The sequence below is a fragment of the Sus scrofa genome, chromosome 1 (genome assembly GCF_054392235.1).
Source record: "Sus scrofa isolate SSC_HxYL_T2T_F1_AM1 chromosome 1, Sscrofa_HxYL_maternal_Yorkshire_Landrace_v2.0, whole genome shotgun sequence".
NCBI lineage: Eukaryota > Metazoa > Chordata > Mammalia > Artiodactyla > Suidae > Sus > Sus scrofa.
The window spans coordinates 271,918,686-271,936,342 of record NC_139383.1 but is presented as its reverse complement, the minus strand read 5'-3'; the positions used below and the strand labels follow the sequence as shown (position 1 = coordinate 271,936,342).

Below are 17,657 nucleotides of genomic sequence, written 5' to 3'. Positions count from 1 at the left end.
GGGTCTTCGGCTATTTGATTAATGAGTGGCATGTGCATTTCAGAAACATGTTAAAACCATGTACCAACTTGTACCTTTACTTTTTCAAAGGAATAATTTCCACATCTGAATAGGCTCACCATTTTGCCTTTAGTTAATTCCTAAGAATTATTAAATTAACTAACTGCCTCTGGACAGGTATTTCAAACTTTCGAGAAGAATGACCTGGGCTGCGGGGCAGGCGGTGGCCGCAACAACGCAGATGTATTCCACCTGGCTGGACTCACCTTCCTCACCAACGCAAACACAGATGACATCCGGGAAAATGGTAAAACACTCAGCACTTCTTGTTTTTTCTTCAGATTGATTACTGAAATTTACATGGATGATTTGCCTCCCAGACGATTTTTGGCCTTCCTCCAGAATATTCTCTACACTGATCTTAGAATGACATGACTAGGTAGTTCCTCTGTATAAAAGGTTTCATTGGCCTTCATGGTGGAGCATAAATTTTTTACTGTAATACTCAAGGCCTTCCATGATCCTCTCCCCAGCTCTTTCCAACTGTTTCTCATCCCACTCTATATGACCTTATGTTTAAGCCATACAGAGCAAAGCATAGTTATGCATGGTACCATGCTGTTTTACATCTTTGGGCCTTTCCTTGTTTGGATTGCTTTCCCTTTCAGTAGCCTGAAGAAGCTAATGGAAGAATCAGCTCCTCTATGAGGCCTCTCCCGCATATAGAACGGACCGTTCCCTCCTCCTTTAATAGGGAGAATTCAGTAAGGATTAGATCTATTTATAAGTAATTTAATAGCAGTGCATCATTGCACATTCTTAACACATAGTTATACATCTTGTCTCAGCCACTGCACTGTGAGCTCTTTAAGGGCAGGGACCACATCTTAATCATCTTCCTTCTGTGGTTTTAAAGTTGTTTGTAATTATACTTGATATTATTATTTGTAATAATACAAGCACACACAAAAAATAATTAAAATAGCAGGCATACCCAACAAAAACTTTACTCACTCTAAAGGCTGAGCTATTTCCCTGCAATCAGTGGATCAAAAAGGTTGAAGGATTCGAGAGCAAATCAGATCAAGCAAGTCAAACTATGTGACAATAGATTGTGACCTCCTTTCAGATAAAACAAGTCATGTTAAGATGTGTAGTGCACAGTGGTTGGACAAAAGCAGGCTCTCAGTATTTCTTGAAGGAATGGATGACTTATGAATGTTTTAAAAACTTAAAAAACAATTTCATGGAATTTTTCCTTTTTTGAGATTTAATCTCCTTTTCCCTTCTTTACTTTTTTAAAACAGATGAACCTTGTAAAGACATTCTCAGGCCAAAAAGAATGCTACAAAAGAAGATAGAGGAAGAAGGTACTCTAAAAGTTTTACATGATTGTCAAAAGGTTATGATCATATCATTCAAAAGCTGGAGAAAACTAAGTATTATCTAATTTCTTTTAATTCAAATAGAATGGGTGAAAAGAAAGATATGTACAGACATCTAGCTCATCTCCCCGAGAAAGATTAATCCAAATAAATCCAATAGTTCATTTGCCATAACCTTAATCTGAGGAAAATAAGTCATTATTATTTCTGTCTCTAAAATATAAAAGATTAACTTTTACTTGTCACAAATATTTCCTCTCTACAAACTTCATTTTGTAATTAAAATCATATTTTTCCATTTTATCATAACCAGATCCATGTTTTAATTAACTTTGAGATATACCTAGAAATCAATCTCTTCTCCTGCGTACATTTAATGGCTAAGAGTATTTTGGATTATTTGAAGGAAAATAAGCCCCCCCAAAATTATTCTTAAATAATTATTTAAATGGAGATATGAAAATTGACAATGATACTATAGAAAATACATTCAACCAGGAGTCAATGACTTGAGTTCAACTAATAGGAGGTTTATAGTAATACAATAATACTTTCCATTTGTATATGAGTCATTTTAATTCTAACCTTCATTCTAAATTTTAATGATGTGAATAAAGAAACACTGATTAGTCCAAGCACTTATGATGAAGAATGATGCCACTGGTGAAGGTGTACAAACCATAAGAAATATTTGGAAAAAAACAGGATATTTAACTTGAAGAAGAACATACTTCTATACTTATGATAATTATCTTCAAAAACATTTGAAGGCTTCTCAGGTAGTTAACTTCTTTTACTCAAAGTGTGCTGAACCCAAGGTGCTGGTTTCAAAAGTCAGTATCTAGCTTACTTGCAGGAATCCTGTGAATGTGTGAATCAGAATGGATTACCTTATGAGGCCACATTCTCCCCATTCACAGCATATTTCCAAAAGGAGGCTGGTCAGTCAACCAGCCATGGCTATTGTGGGGAGGGGGTCCTGTGGCAAGAGAAACAAGGTACCCCTAAAGAGCTCTTCCAAGCCTGAGATGTTTTGTCTGTGTGCATAATCCATGGCGCTTGTGTTATTATCATTTCAGCTGCTAAATACAAATACGCAATGTTGAAGAAATGCTGTTATGATGGAGCCTATCGTAATGATGATGAAACCTGTGAGGAGCGAGCCGCTCGAATTAAGATAGGCCCAAAATGTGTCAAAGCTTTCAAGGACTGTTGTTACATAGCAAACCAGGTCCGTGCTGAAGAGTCTCATAAAAATATCCAATTGGGAAGGCTACGTAAGTCTGACATTTTCTATCAGAACACACGGGGAATTGGGTGTAATTTTTCATGCTCTATTTAAAATTGAAAGTAGAAAAGATAACTTGCAAATGCTCTTAAGACAAAAAATGCATTGGAGTTCCCATTATGGCTCAGCAGTTAACAAACCCAACTAGCATCCATGAGGACGTGGGTTCAATCCCTGGCCTTGCTCAGTGGGTTAAGGATCCAGCATTACTGTGAGCTGTGGTGTAGGTTGCAGACGGTGCTTGGATCCCACATTGCTGTGGCTGTGCATAGGCCAATGGCTTTAGTTCTGATTGGACCCCTAGCCTGGGAACTTCCATATGCCATATTGTTTTTAAGACCATTGCAGCCCTAAAAAGAAAAAAGAAAGGAAGGAAGGGGGAAATAAAGAAGGAAAGAAAGAAAAGAAAAACATGTGTTATTTTAGGGAATCAAAAAGTAGATAGAGTGTAGAACAGAGTGCACTAGTCCATAGTCAAGACCCAGGGCAAGTTTGAAGCTGAATGAATTTTATAAGTGAATGATTATTTATCTTCTCTGAGCCTCAACTTACTGATTTTTAAAGTAAGAAGCTTGGGCCAGATAATCTCCAATATGCCTTTGAGTTCTAAAATTCTATGGTTCTGTGATATTACAACCATTAAGAATTCTGTTTATATCTATACTGACCAGGTATAGCAAAAGATTCCTAAATGTAACATAAAATTAAATCTACTTATATAAAAGTTGAAATCTTGGCATTGCTACTACAGTGGCTCAGGTCACTGCTGTGGTGCAGGTTCTATTGCTGGCCCCGGAACTTGCACATGCCACGGATATGGCAAAAAAAAAAGTTGAAATTTTATTCAATTTCAATTACAATATATGTTTTTAGAATTTATAGAACTCTCGTTAACCTCACCAACTTTAATCAGAACTTTTAGGACTTTCAACTCATTTATATATAGTCAGACAAAAGCAGAATAATAGGTCTTATTTCATAGTCTTATTGTTTTGCTTAACAGTATGTCTTAAACATTATCAGTTTGAGTGGATATATTTCTGCAGAAAAAAAGTCTTGTGGCCTTTTATCAAAACTAGTTTATTAGATATATTTAGGTTGCTTTCAGATTTTTGCTTATTACAATCAGTATTTCTCATGAAAAATCTAGTACACATCCATTTTTCATTGTCCAATTTTTCAACTCTAATCATCTGGTTTGGCATCAGCTGGTGGAAATCAGGCTCTGAAGCTCCCTCTACTCTGGGTCTCTTCCCCACATTCTAGATGGCTTGGTCTCCCAAACTCCCTTGTGTGGTGTTGCATCTCTGCCAGGGTCTGTATGGGCTTCTCTCCCTGCCCTGAAGCCTATAAACTGCTTCCAGACAGGAAATCTGGACAATTTTAGGGTTTACCTACTCTGTTTCCCTTCTCTCAGGGATCACTGTCCTAGGTCACTTATGCTATAATATCTGAAAACTATTGTGTCTGGTTTTCTAGTTTTTTTAAGGCAGAAAGGTAACTCCAATCTCAATCAGTATACTTGGACAGAAGCAGACATTCTGTCCATTTTTATTTAAGGAAATATAAATTTCTGAGGTAAGTCAGAGAATCATACAAACCTCCCTCTTTCATAATACAAAAATAATTATTGCAATGTTTAAAATGCAAATAACTTCATAGATTGATCAGTATATTGTATGATTTTTAGAATGTTAAACATCTAGAAATTTTAAAAACAAATTATTAAAGATATTTTATGCTTTACTAATTTTGTCAATGCTGCTAGTAGAGAAATCCTAAGGCCCATAGTTCCATTTTGAAATCACTACATAAAATGTTTCATTGACCTTTCAGAAAATACTTGTTATTGATTAATGTCCATATTTTAAAATTCAGCTTTAAGGAGAATTTATGTTGTTTTTCTATAATCAAATATACTTTTTTCCCCAGATATAAAGACCCTTTTAGCAGTAACCAACCCTGAAATAAGGAGCTATTTTCCAGAAAGCTGGTTATGGGAAGTTCATCATGTCCCCAGAAGGTATTATGTTTCTTTGACATTCCTCTGAAAAATGTGGGAAAATGCAAATATTATGACCAAAAATCTGGAAATGACCCATTTCCCAATAGTTTATTTAAGAGTTAAGATGATACTACCATTGGGTCAAATTTTATTTTACTTTTTCTCTTTTTTCAATGTGAGATTTGTTCTGATAATTGGTTCAGGGCATGATTCACTCTTGGGGAAGAAGGGTACTGTTGCACTCGCTTTCACTGTTTCAGTCAGCCTTTACTGAGCACGACTGTGTGCCCTCCACTGTGTTCCACAGCTGTTTTCATCCTGAAATATCTGTGCTACAAAACAAACATTGATTGATAAGGAGAAAGGTTCTTTTCTTGTAAAAGTCCTTTATTTAATACATGCATATGGATTGCCTACTCTGTACCACTGAAAAGAGTGAGCCCTGAGCCCTTCCTCAGGTTGGCCAGGGGTAGGGGGTTCTCGAAGCATGGACTTTCCAAGAAGCAGGCAAGGCAGTGAATTCAGGGCCTGGCATTCATCTTCTAGTAGGTCTCCTACTCTTGTCCCCCCAATTCCTCCTCCGAAGTGTTCTGCACTTCATCTAACATTGCCCCTGGGCTAGCACTTCCGCTTGTACACTTTTCCACCACTGTCCCCCACCCTACCAGTGACTGGATGAATTACCCCCTCCCAAAGAACTCTGCTGCACATTTCACACATATAATGATGTCCTGTTTACCTGACGTCTTCCACATTAAAATGTAAATACCTCCAGGGCCAGGACTAAATTCAGATTAGTTTTATATCCAGAGCCTAGCATAGGGTCTGGCTTGTAGAGTCACAAAATAAATATATTGAATCAATGTACACTGCCTCTGAATTTTTTTAAAGTTTTATTTGTATAGTTATAATTACAGTGAATTGCAATTTATATACTTAACTGTTTCCTCCACTAAACTGTGAACTGCTTGAGAGCAAGACTGTATCGATGCATGCAGTGTTTAGGGCTGTACTTGACACAAAGTTGGTGGACAACAGCTGTTTGTTGTGAAATAAATAAATATATAAGCTTGATCTTAACCAGAAACTTTTAGTTATGTCACTGTTAAGATGTTAAGCAGTATTAAAATGCATTGTTTTGCTTCCCTATTTTAGAACTTACAAGATAAACCTAATTTTTTCTTTGAGCTATATGTTTTGAATTTGTAGTGTTTCAAAGGCACTGCTCTGCATTTAAATTCTCATCATACAAATGAAATACCTAAAAACATGAAATGAGTAGGAGAATTACTAAAATATTTTTCTTTCTTTAATAACGATTCTTATTTTTTCTATTATAGCTGATTTAAAGTGTTCTGTCAATTTTCTACTGCACAGCAAGGCGACCCAGTCCCACATGCATGTATACATTCTTTTTTCTCACATTATCATGCTCCATCAAGTGATCAGACATAGTTCCCAGTGCTATACAGCAGGGTCCCATTGCTCATCCATTCCAAAGGCAATAGTTTGCCTCTATTACCCCCAAACTCCAGGTCCCTCCCACTCCCTCCCCCTCCTTCTTGGCAACCACAAGTCTGTTCTCCATGTCCATGATTTTCTGTTCCATGGAAAGATTCATTTGTGCCATATATTATATTCCAGATATAAGTGAAATCATATGATATTTGTCTTTCTCTTTCTGACTTACTTCACTTAGTATGAGAGTGTCTAGTTCCATCCATGTTGCTGCAAATGGCATTATTTTGTTCTGTTTTATGGCTGAGTAGTGTTCCACTGTGTACATATACCACATCTTTTTTTTTCTAGAAGAGGATTTATTTATTTTTATTTTTTATGATTTTTATTTTTTCCTGTTATAGTTCCCAGTGCTACACAGCAGGATCTTATTGCTAATCCATTCCAAAGACAATAATCTACATCTATTAACCCCAAGCACCCCATCCATCCCACTCCCTCCCCTTCCCCCAAGTCAACCACAAGTCTATTCTCCGAGTCCATGATTTTCTTTTCTGTGGAAAGATTCATTTGTGCCATATATTAGATTCCAGATATGTGATATCATATGGTACTTGTCTGTCTCTTTCTTTTTTTTTTTTTTTTTTTTTTTTTTTTGTCTTTTTGCTATTTCTTGGACCGCTCCCGCAGCATATGGAGGTTCCAGGCTAGGGGTTGAATCGGAGCTGTAGCCACTGGCCTACACCAGAGCCACAGCAACGTGGGATCCGAGCCGCGTCTGCAACCTACACCACAGCTCACGACAACGCCAGATCGTTAACCCACTGAGCAAGGGCAGGGACCGAACCCGCAACCTCGTGGTTCCTAGTCGGATTCGTTAACCACTGCGCCACGACGGGAACTCCTGTCTGTCTCTTTCTGATGTACTCAGTATGAAAGTCTCTAGTTCCATCTATATTGCTGCAAATGGCATTATTTTGTTCTTTTTTATGGCTGAGTAGTATTCCACTGTGTATATATACCACATCTTCTTAGTCCATTCATCTGTCAATGAACATTTAGGTTGTTTCCATGTCTTGGCTATTGTGAATATTGCTGCAATGAACATGTAGGTGCATGTGTCTTCTTCAAGGAAAGTTTTGTCTGGATATATGCCCAAGAGTGGGATTGCTGGGTCATATAGTAGTTCTATATACAGTTTTCTAAGGTACCTCCAGACTGATCTCCAAAATGGCTGTACCAGCTTCCATTCCCACCAACAGTGCAGGAGGGTTCCCTTTTCTCCACACCCCCTCTAGCACTTGTACTTTGTGGCTGTCAGAATGACAGCCATTCTGACTGGTATGAGGTGGTACCTCATGATAGTTTTGATTTGCATTTCTCAAATAATCAGTGATATTGAGCATTTTTTCATGTGCTTGTTAGCCATCTGTATATCTTCTTTGGAGAAATGTCTATTCAGGTCTTTTGCCCATTTTTCCACTGGGTTGTTGGCTTTTTTGCTGTTGAGTTGTATAAGCTATTTATATATTTTAAAGATTAAGCCCTTGTCAGTTGCATCATTTGAAACTATTTTTTTCCCATTCTGTAAGTTGTCTTTTTTGGTTTTTTTTATGGTTTCCTTTGCTGTGCAAAATCTTGTCAGTTTGATTAGGTCCCATTGGTTTGTTTTTGCTTTTTTTTCTATAGCTTTGGGAGACTGACCTGGGAAAACATTTGTAAGGTTGATATCAGAGAATGTTTTGCCTATGGTCTCTTCTAGGAGTTCATGGTGTCTTGTCTTATATTTAAGTCTTTTAGCCATTTTGAGTATATTTTTGTGCATGGTGTGAGGGTGTGTTCCAGTTTCATTGATTTACATGTGGCTGTCTAGTTTTCCCAGCACCACTTCCTGAAAAGACTGTCTCTTTCCCATTTTATATTCTTGCCTCCTTTGTTGAAGATTAATTGACCATAGGTATCTGGGTTTATTTCTGGGTTCTCTATTCTGTTCCATTGGTCTGTCTGTCTATTTTGGTACCACTACCACACTGTCTTGATTACTGTGGCTCTGTAATATTGCCTGAAGTCTGGGAGAGTTATGCCTCCTGCTTGGTTTTTGTTCCTCAGGATTGCTTTGGCAGTTCTGGGTCTTTTGCGGTTCCATATAAATGTTTGGATTGTTTGTTCAAGTTCTGTGAAAAATGTCATGGGTAATTTGATAGGGATTGCATTGAATCTGTAGATTGCTTTGGGTAGTATGACCATTTTTACAGTATTAATTTTTCCAACCCAGGAGCATGGAATATCTTTCCATCCTCTTTAATTTCCTTGATTAATGTGTTATAGTTCTCAGCATATAAGTCTTTCACCTCCTTGGTCAGGTTTATTCCCAGGTATTTGATTTTTTGGTGTGCAATTTTAAAAGGTATTGTATTTTTTAATTCATTTTCTAATATTTCATTGTTAGTGTACAGAAATGCAACTGATTTCTGAATGTCAATCTTATATCCTGCTACTTTGCTGAATTCGTTGATCAGTGCAAGTAGTTTTTGGGTTGAGTCCTTACGGTTTTCTGTATATAGTACCATGTCATTGGCATACAGTGACAATTCTACCTCTTCTCTTCCAATTTGGATACCTTTTATTTCTTTTGTTCGTCTGATTGCCGTGGCCAGGACTTCCAATACTATGTTGAATAACAGTGGTGAGAGTGGACATCCTTGTCTTGTTCCACATTTTAGTGGGAAGGCTTCAGCTTTTCTCCATTGAGTATTTGCTGTGGGTTTGTCATAAATGGCTTTTATCATATTAAGGTATCTTTTCTCTATAGCCACTTTAGTAAGAGTTTTGATCATGAATGGATGTTCAACTTTGTCAAGTGCCTTTTCTGCATCTATTGAGATGATTGTGTGGTTTTTGACTTTTCTTTTGTCAGTGTAGTGTATGATGTTGATTGATTTACGTATGATGAACCATCCTTGTGAACCTGGGATGAATCCCACTTGGTTGTGGTATATGATCTTTTTGATATGTTGTTGGATTCAGTTGGCTAAAATTTTGTTGAGAATTTTTGTGTCTATATTCATCAGAGATATTGGCCTATAGTTTTCTTTTTTTCGTGGTATCTTTGTCTGGTTTTGGTATTACTAAATATATTTTTCTTGCTTGATTTTTCCTTAAAATCTGATGTGATTTTGTTATGTTGTGATTTTTTTTTCTTTCTTATAAAGTAGTATGAAGCAAAAATTCTGTTAATGAAAGACGTCAATTTGGGGTAATCAATGTTCCACTATATTTGAATGTCAATAATTTAACTTTTAGAAACCAGTTGCAGTTTGTGCTACCTGATTCCCTAACCACCTGGGAAATTCAAGGCATTGGCATCTCAAATAGCGGTAAGCAAACAGAAGTTATATACTCACTTAAAGAGTGATTTGATTTAGCAAAATGCGAATTTTTGTTATTGTCTCTTAGGTTTACACAGGACTTATTTTTAATGTATTACAAAAAGACTTGGATATGCCCACATCTTTGACCATATCAATTTTTTCTTTTGCTCTTCTATTAGCCATCACTTTATAAATGCTGATGTGAAGCCCCCATTTTCCTTTGCTTTTTCTCTGTGACTGGAAGATTGAATAAAGTTAGAGACAAATATATTATTTCTCTCCTGGGCTAATGCTCTTTTGTGGTGATTTAGTGCAGACACTTTATAAATAACTTCATACTTGGCTTATTTGTTTGCTATTTTTTGTTCTTAAAAATCTTGGTTTCTACAATCAAAATTTTATACCCATTAAGTACAACCAATAATGAGTATCTGGAAAAGATTTGGTGCTTTAGTTAACAAACATTCTTACACCTTAAACAGAATTAGATATTTATTAGACAAATGAAGTTTTCTGTTAATACAAATAATTACTGAATGAAGATCAATGGTAAAATAATAGATCTTAAAACATCTCATCACAAGAAAATAATGTGTAATATGTGTGGTGGAGGATGTTATCTAGACTTTTCGTGGTGATCATTTCCCTATATATACAAATATCAAATCATTATGTTGTATACCTGAAATGAATATAATATTATCTGTCAATTATGTCTCAATTTTTTAAAGTTTAAAAATTCAATGAGTAAGAAATTCAAGGACATGAGATGATAGAGCAGAGAAAAACATGATCTAACATTCCTTTTCTCTTGAAGCAAAGCAAATCTGAGACATTGTAGTACTAATAAGGCATTTTAGGAATTCCCTAATATACATCTACTTTGGGCCAAAGGTATATGTGTTACTGATACCCTCAATGCAAAGGTGCTTAAAGATGTCTTCCTGGAGATGAGTATACCATATTCTGTTGTACGAGGGGAACAGATCCAATTGAAAGGAACTGTTTACAACTACGGAACATCTGGAGTGCTGGTAAGTAGGTATTTATGGTATATGCAAATAGAAACAAAATGAAGTCTCTGATTTTTTGAGAAGTCTGTAAATGGAATTATCACATAACACACAAAAAAAAAACTCAACTCAGTGAAGGAAAAAAGAAAAGAAGAATTAACTATTAGTAAATAGTTATATAAGATAATTGTTATATAAGATAACTATTGATACAACTCCACCTTAATGAAGAATACAAGTCCTTAAGATAACCATTGTATTATGGAGGCTCAGAGAGAGAGGAGTTCGTATTTGGTTCATTCATCACCCTGGACTTTGAGTTCCCTGATCTCCTTGCCTCTAATAACCCTTTCCTTTCCTCTATTTTAGCCATTCTCACTCATCTTCATCTTGCAGATCTTGTCTTCCCCTCAGAAAATTTTATTTCAAACATCTCACCAACTGACCACAACCTCCTACCATCCTTCCCACTCATTAACCTTGTTACTTTGTAGTCACAGCTCTGTCATATCATTGAAACCTCCAACTCATTGACTCCACTACATTTTTTGTTACCTAGTAGCCCACTTATGCTAATGTCTTAACATCACTCCTTATTCAGGTTAGAATTCATAAACCATCCTTGTGATTGCACTGATTAAAATCATGCCAACTCTGATCCTCTTTCACTCTGGAGTACACACCGTGAAAAACTCCAACCACAGTCAGACCCACCATTTGTCTTCTTTTTGCCAACACATTTTTAAAGAGAATTATACACTTAGGCTGACTGATTTCACTTGAAAATCACAATCACAAAACTTTATGTAGAAAATCAATACAGACCAAAAATCTGACTCTATTTTTTTTGAAGTTTTAATTTCATTCTTAGACATGAGTGTTTCAGTGGTCTCCAAAAATTTCACTTATAACACCCTAAATTTTTTTGGGGAAAAAATAAGTATCCCATTGGCACATTTTAAAATTGGCATCTAAAATTTTTCATTGTAAATTCAAAAAAATATGCAAATCTGTAACTTCAGGAATACTTAAGTATTGATTTTTGTAAATAAAACTGTTATATACTTTTAAAAGTATACAGCAGCATCTAAATATAGCAATCCATTTTAAAATATCCAAATAAACTCTTACTTTTCTTTTTCTTTTTTTTTTTTTTTTTTGTCTTTTTTGTCTTTTTAGGACTGTACCTGCGACATTGGAGGTTCCCAGGCTAGGGGTCCAATCAGAACTGTTGCTGCCAGCCTACACCAGAGCCACAGCAACGTGGGATCCGAGACATGTCTTTGACCTACACCACAGCTCACAGCAATGCTGGATCCTTAACCCACTGAGTGAGGCCAGGGATCAAACCCACAACCTCATGGTTCCTAGTCAGATTCGTTTCCGCTGCACTACAATGGGCACTCCCCAAATACACTCTTATTAATGACAGATTCTATTTAATTCCTTTTATCTGTGAACTCATAGTTCCATGCCACTCTCTTAGTGTTGTATATTTTATGTTTGAATGGTTTCTATAGATCATGCTGTCATACTTTGATGCAACAAAAATATGTACATAGAATGAAATTGAGTAATTTTAAAATTTTGTGATTATAAGGCTCTAAGTGTCAAATAATTGTTTGTTGATTAGTTTAAAATGTATTTAGGTTTTGATAGGTATTTCTCTGAATTTATAAACTAATGTAAGGGAAACTAGCCTATAATATCGAATCTTTTACAGCTCTTTGTTCTTTTGCTTTGGGCACTAGATCAGGGGTCATCAAATCTACGGCCCATGGGCTAACACTGGTCTATCCCCCTTCTTTTTTTTTTTTTTTTTTTTTTTTTTTTTGCCTTTTCTAGGGCGGCTCCTGTGGCATGTGGAGGTTCCCAGACTAGGGATCTAATCTGAGCTGTAGCCACCGGCCTATGCCAGAGCCACAGCAATATGGCATCTGAGCCACATCTGCGACCTACAGCACAGCTCGTGGCAATGCCGGATCCTTGAGACCAGGGACCTCGAACCCGAAACCTCATGGTTCCTAGTCGGATTCGTTAACCACTGCACCACGACAGGAACTCCTCCCCTTTTCTTTTATAATCTGTAAGCTAAGACTGTTTTTCACATTTCTGGAAGGTTGGAATAGGGAAGGAAGTAGAAGAAGGTTTCATGGCATGTGAAAATTATTTGAAATTCAAATTTCATTCTCTGTAAATTAAGTTTACAGCCACATTCATTTCTGTAGGTATTATCCATGGCAGAGTTGAATAGTTGTGACATAGACTATACATTACATTGCATTGCATTACTGCTCAGAGAACCACGAATTGCAATGACATAGTTATAACTAGAGTGTTTTTTTTTTAAGTATCACACATCTCAGGGTACTTGCCATATTTTATTTAATTTTTAAATTAGTGCATTATTCATCATATCAAAATAAGAAACAAGAACATCTGTGATATCTCTGGTTAATAACTCAAGAGATACTTCCTCTTGAGTATAGATCACACTTTCCTATTTCTTACATCCAGTAACTTTGCATTGACCCTTGGACTCCTTAATGAAATGTTAAAGATGGTTGGATTCTACTACGATCCTCTGAAGAGCTTCCATCTTAGCTTCTGTGTTTTAGCAAGCAGTTGGCTGAATCAATCCCAGACTCTGAAATCTCAGTTCATTTCTCTTAGCCTTAGCTAGGATGCTTAGAGTCTGTGCTGTGTGTGGTTCAAGGGTTGGCCAGGTTTGAGCAAAGTTTCTACACTGGACTTGGAGCTCCTTCAGTTTTATGCTGTGGTGGCTTCCCCATCCTCTGTCCCCTGGTTCTTTAAGCCAGTAAGACGGCAGGTTCTGTTGGAGGCTTACCTACTCCGCAAGGGACTAATGTTCACTGCCCTCAGGTTAAAGCTGTAAAAAACTGGACCCTCACCCAGTGTACTTCCCTTCTTCTGACTGTCACCTTCTCTTCCACTCTATAGTGACTTCAGGTAGTTTTTTTAATTATTATTATTATTATTTGTCTTTTTGTCTTTTCTAGGGCCGCACCCTCAGCATATGACAGTTCCCAGGCTAGGGGTCCAAGCGGAGCTGTAGCCGCCAGCCTACATCAGAGCCACAGCAACATGGGATCCAAGCCACAATGGCGACCTATACCACAGCTCACGGCAACACCAGATCCTTAACCTGCCGAGCAAGGCCAGGGATCAAACCTGCAACCTCAATAGGCTTCTTTAACTCCTATTTCACCCATTCTGGTTGTTGTATTTCCCAAGAGAAGAGCTAAGATGGAAAAGGAACTTGCCATTTTTGATAAATTCCTCAAAGTTCATTGTTAAATACTGGCACTCATTCTTATTTACCTACTTGATTTATTCTGGATCTTAGATTTATTCCTTTAGATATAGTTCTGACCATTCACCAGATTTTAGAGAAGAGATGAAAAATATTCACTATTTTAGCCAGAAGTCAGTAGGTACCATTGTTATCCCCATTACAAAGATGAAGATACAGAGGCTCCTGCAACCTGCTTTTGTCACATAGTAAGGGGCACAGCCAAGATTTGAACCTAAGTCTTCCTGGAGCCAGAGTCTGGCTATATAATGGAAGTTAATAAGAGACAAGACTAGAAAAGTTACTAGGAGACATACTAGGCAGGGCCTTGAATGCCAAGAGATGGAGTTTTCAGTCTTTCATAAAACAATTTTTTGAACACCAAAGGCTAAGCTGTAAGATGCAAGGATGAATAAGACACACAGAGTGCCTGAACCTAGGGCTCCCACTGTCTAAAACATTAACATGAAAAGAGATGGTATAACAAATGCTGTCACAACATGAACAATATGACAGAACTTCAATAGCAATTGTACCTGATTAAGTAGGTGACAGTCTAAGGAAAGTTAGCCATTTCTAAGCTAGTGCTTAGCTTTCTAGACATCTTGCCATCTTGTTACATTGCTATGCTCTAGGGCAACTAGAAAATCTGAAGTGAGCTTTCTTCTCAGCCTTTAGAATCTAAAGTACAAGGAGAGAGTTTGTGTCCAGATGAACATAGTCAGGGTGTGCTTTCCTTATCATAAAATGTTTTGAAATAATTGTTCACTGATGATATTTCAGTTCTGTGTTAAAATGCCTCCCGTGGAGGGAATCTGTTCATCAGGGAGCCCAGGCATTGACCCTCAGGGGAAAAAGTCCTCCAGATGTCAGCCCCAGAAAATAGAGGGCTCCTCCAGCCACTTGGTGACCTTCGACGTGCTTCCTCTGGAAATCGGTCTCCACAATATCAACTTTTCCCTGGAGACTTCACTTGGAAGAGAAATCTTAGTAAAAACATTACGAGTGGTGGTAAGAAAAGCATGCCTGTTTTTGGATTCTTTAGAAAACACTTTTTTCTTTCTGAAAAAAAAAAGTTATCAGCAATTCATGCTTAAATGATTCAGAAAGAGAGACAGAGAGAAAAAATGATAACAGAAAAATAACAAAATATTAACATTTGGGGGAATCTGGCTGGAGGTTTTCTCAGATATATTTGGACTATTCTAACTTTTCTTTAAGTCTGAAATTATGTCTTTAAAATTTAAATGAAACAACAATACCTGCTTATTATAGGAAATATGTAATACTGAAAAACCGTAGAGAAGAAAATTAAAATCACCAATAACCCTGCAACCAGAGATATCCAATTTTAACATTTTGGTAGATAGTTTTCCAGGTTTTTCCCCCAACACATTCAGAAAATGTTTTCAAATCTGTGCCAGACACTATGCTAAGTACTGGAGCTATAATAATAAAGACACAACCCATAAATTAATAGTTTAGAATTTACAGTCCAGGAAAATTTCCATTTTTTTAAATAAGTAAACAGGCAAAAAAAAAAAAAGGAAGAAAACTATCATCTCTTAACTATTTACCCACATAGTCTGTTGAGTGTTTTCATGTTGTCTTATTAAGATTAAGATTCTTGGAGTTCCTGTCATGGTGCAGTGGAAATGAATCCAACCAGGAACCATGAGGTTGCGAGTTCAATCCCTGGCCTTGCTCAGTGGGTTAAGGATCTGGCATTGCCTTGAGGTGCAGTGTAGGTCGCAGACACGGCTCGGGATCTGGCGTTGCTGCAGCTGTGGCCTAATCGGGAAGCTACAGCTCTGATTAGATCCCTAGCCTGGGAACCTCCATATGCCACTGGTGCAGCCCTAAAAAGACACACACACACACACACACACACACAATATTCAAAAAAAAAAAAAAAAAAAAGATTAAGATTCTTGGCAAGAATTTTTTTTTTAGGGCCGCAATGGCAGCACATGTAGGTTCCCAGGCTAGGGGTCTAATCAGAGCTGTAGCTGCCGGCCTACGCCAGAGCCACAGCAACACAGGATCCGAGCAGAGTCTGCGACCTACCCCACAGCAATGCTTAACTCACTGAGCAAGGCCAGGGATCGAATCTGCAACCTCATGGTTCTTGGTTGGTTTCATTTCCACTGCACCACGACAGAACTCTTGGCAAGATTCTTAACCACAGATCTGGGTCTTCCTAGGTCTTTTTCCTCTGAGTTCTGTTTTCAGTCATGAAACTCATTTCAGTAAACATGTATTGACTTATTTTGTGCAAGGCAGATTCTGTGAAGCTTTCACGGACTCTGGAGCCACACTGCCTGAGGCTGAATCCTGGCTCCACCGCTTCCTATCCATGTGACATTGGATAAGTTTGTTGATCTCTCTGGGTGTCAGTTTCTCATATATCAAATGAGAGTAATAATAGTTCCTACTTCATAGAGTATTTTTGAGATTAAAGAGTTAATACATATAAAACACTTAGATCAATTACCTGGCTTATAATAGCTTCTGTTATTATAAGCCAGGTAATTGAGTATAATTGTTTATAAGTGTTTGCTTTGATTATCATGCAAATAGCCAGAAAATCTTATTCCTTCATGTCTACATATAAATATTTAAACATACTTTACCTTCTCAAAAAAAATTTTTTTAATTGTAAAAAATTGATCCAACTTGATCAGTTGTCAAGTTGATCCAAGCATTTAGGTCATATAAATTTAATTATGTTATTAACTCAATATTTTTGCCTTTATTTTAGCCAGAAGGTGTCAAAAGGGAAAGTTATGCTGGTATTACTCTGGACCCAAGGGGTATCTATGGTAGGCAAAATAATTTTCATAATTTATATGTTGTCTTTTGCTTTAGAGAGATGTATAACCTGAAACACTATTCTTAAAATTTTTAATTGTCTAAAATCAGAAATAGCTACCTCTTAGTTCATTGACATTCTTCATAGCATGTGTTTATTATAATCTGGATGGATTTAGAACAAAGAAAAATAATCCCATTAGTCTTAAATGCAAGGCAGTGAAATAGTAATAATTGCATGATTTTCCTTATACATTGTCATTTTCTATCCATCGCAATAATAACATAATATTTTCTTATAGAACCATTGAAGAACCCCTAAGAAAAAGTCATTTACATATTTATTTAACATGCATTATTTGAAAACACAATAATGCTAATTAATTACTTAACAAAGCCATTCCTCATTGTTCTGCTTCCTTGCTTTTCCTCTGATTGAGATATTCTGAATCTTCTCAATAGAATTTTGCAAACATTTGAGCACTTAATCAAAGCCTAAATACATATGTATTTATGAAATTTAGAATGTGCTCAGTTAACAATTCTTTTTACCAAAAAAACACAGATGGGCTGTAGCTCTTATTAAATGGTTGAAATTTACCTTATTGTTGCTTTGTATCATTTTTCTTTTCTTTCAGCAATGGAAAAAAAAGTGTTTCCTTAAAAATCAAGATTAGACTAGGCTAGACTAGACTCAGGGTGCCATTTCCTCTAGGAAAGCCAGGAATTAAGATGTTTACATTTCAAATCAGCTGAGTCCCATAAACTGAATAAGGATGACTTCAACAGAGTAACAAAAAGAAAAATTCACAAGCAAGTGTTTTTCTCTAATTTTATCTTCACATAGACCTCTTCCCAGCTTGTGAAGGATCAATGGGGAGATTCTGACAAGTTCTGAGGTTTTGGACTCATGCAGTTACATCACACCTCAGAGCCACTGCACCCTGTGTCTTCTCTTTCTCTTCACCCTTATGCCTCATACACTAACATTGCAAACAGCTTTCCAAAACGGC

General features: G+C 36.8%; 1 protein-coding gene across 22 annotated transcripts in view; it reads left to right on the top strand.

Moving 5' to 3' along the window:
• C5 (complement C5) overlaps positions 1-17,657 on the top strand; it is a 137,560-nt gene that overhangs the window by 82,047 nt on the left and 37,856 nt on the right. For all 22 annotated transcript variants that reach the window (XM_085011285.1, XM_085011204.1, XM_085011216.1 and 19 more), the window contains 8 exon segments: positions 178-307; positions 1,308-1,370; positions 2,465-2,662; positions 4,606-4,696; positions 9,440-9,513; positions 10,402-10,541; positions 14,617-14,844; positions 16,595-16,655. In XM_085011285.1, coding sequence (XP_084867411.1) covers positions 178-307; positions 1,308-1,370; positions 2,465-2,662; positions 4,606-4,696; positions 9,440-9,513; positions 10,402-10,541; positions 14,617-14,844; positions 16,595-16,655 — 985 coding nt within the window.